The sequence below is a fragment of the Calidris pugnax genome, unplaced genomic scaffold (assembly GCF_001431845.1).
Source record: "Calidris pugnax isolate Ruff unplaced genomic scaffold, ASM143184v1 scaffold4, whole genome shotgun sequence".
Taxonomy (NCBI): Eukaryota; Metazoa; Chordata; class Aves; order Charadriiformes; family Scolopacidae; genus Calidris; species Calidris pugnax.
Genome location: NW_015090781.1, coordinates 1702005 through 1703006, shown reverse-complemented (window position 1 = coordinate 1703006; position 1002 = coordinate 1702005). Strand labels below are relative to the sequence as shown.

General features: G+C 64.5%; 1 protein-coding gene across 1 annotated transcript in view; it reads left to right on the top strand.

The window, feature by feature from the left end:
- Window positions 1-1002, top strand: part of GOLGA7B (golgin A7 family member B) — a 1287-nt gene that overhangs the window by 139 nt on the left and 146 nt on the right. The window contains exons 2-4 of the mRNA XM_014957422.1: window positions 33-158; window positions 530-682; window positions 815-962. Of these exons, the coding sequence (XP_014812908.1) occupies window positions 33-158; window positions 530-682; window positions 815-962 (427 nt within the window). The remainder of the gene's footprint in view (window positions 1-32; window positions 159-529; window positions 683-814; window positions 963-1002) is intronic.

Genomic DNA, 1002 nt, shown 5'->3' with positions numbered 1-1002 from the left:
CCCCCCCCCCAGCTCACCTCCCTGCTCCCCAGGTGCACAGCCTGCAGGAGCTGCGGCGCAGTGCGTCCCTGGCCACCAAGGTCTTTGTGCAGCGGGATTACAGCGAAGGCACCACGTGCCAGTTCCAGACGAAGTTCCCCGCCGAGCTGGAGAGCCGGGTAGGGAGCCTGGCAGGCCAACGGGGGGGGAGGTGCCCTGTTGGGAGAAGGGTCTGAAGTCATGGGGCCCCCGTAGCTGGCCCCGGGCCAGCCGATGCTGCTGGGTGCACGCAGTCACAGCCACAGCCACCTTGTCCAGCGTGCAAGGGCTTGGGTGCTCCTGGGGACCAGAAGGCTCTGGGGCAGAGCTGTGGGTTCAGCAGGTCTTGGCATGGTGGGGGAGGTGGGCAGGGGCCAGGGAGCTGAGGGTTAAGTGCTGGGCAGGGAGGAGAGAGTTAAGTGCTCCCCCAAGTTGCTCTGGGGATGGGGACAGGAGCCTGCAGGGGGTCAGCCTCTGGCTGGGCTCTTCTTCACCCCAGTTTCTGCTCTAGATCGAGCGGCAGCTCTTCGAGGAAACTGTGAAAACCCTTAACAGCTTCTACGCCGAGGCAGAGAAGATCGGGGGCAGCTCGTACCTGGAGGGGTGTCTGGCCTGTGCTACAGCCTATTTCATCTTCCTCTGCATGGAGACACACTATGAGAAGGTGCTGAGCCCCGGGGATGGGCATGGGCAGGCTGGGCGGTGGGCACAGGGGTGGCACAAGGAGCAGGGGGGCTGGAGGCCAGAACTGGCATCAGGGCTGGCAGGCCCTGAGCTTTGCTCTGTGTGCTGCCAGGTCCTGAAGAAGATCTCCAAGTACATCCAGGAGCAGAACGAGAAGATCTATGCACCGCGGGGGCTGCTGCTCACCGACCCCCTGGAGCGTGGCATGAGGGTCGTATCCTCTGGGCAGCAGGGAGCTGGGGGGACAACAAGGGTGAAGGGTGGGGGGGGACATGACACTGGGGGGGTGGGTGCTGGGCA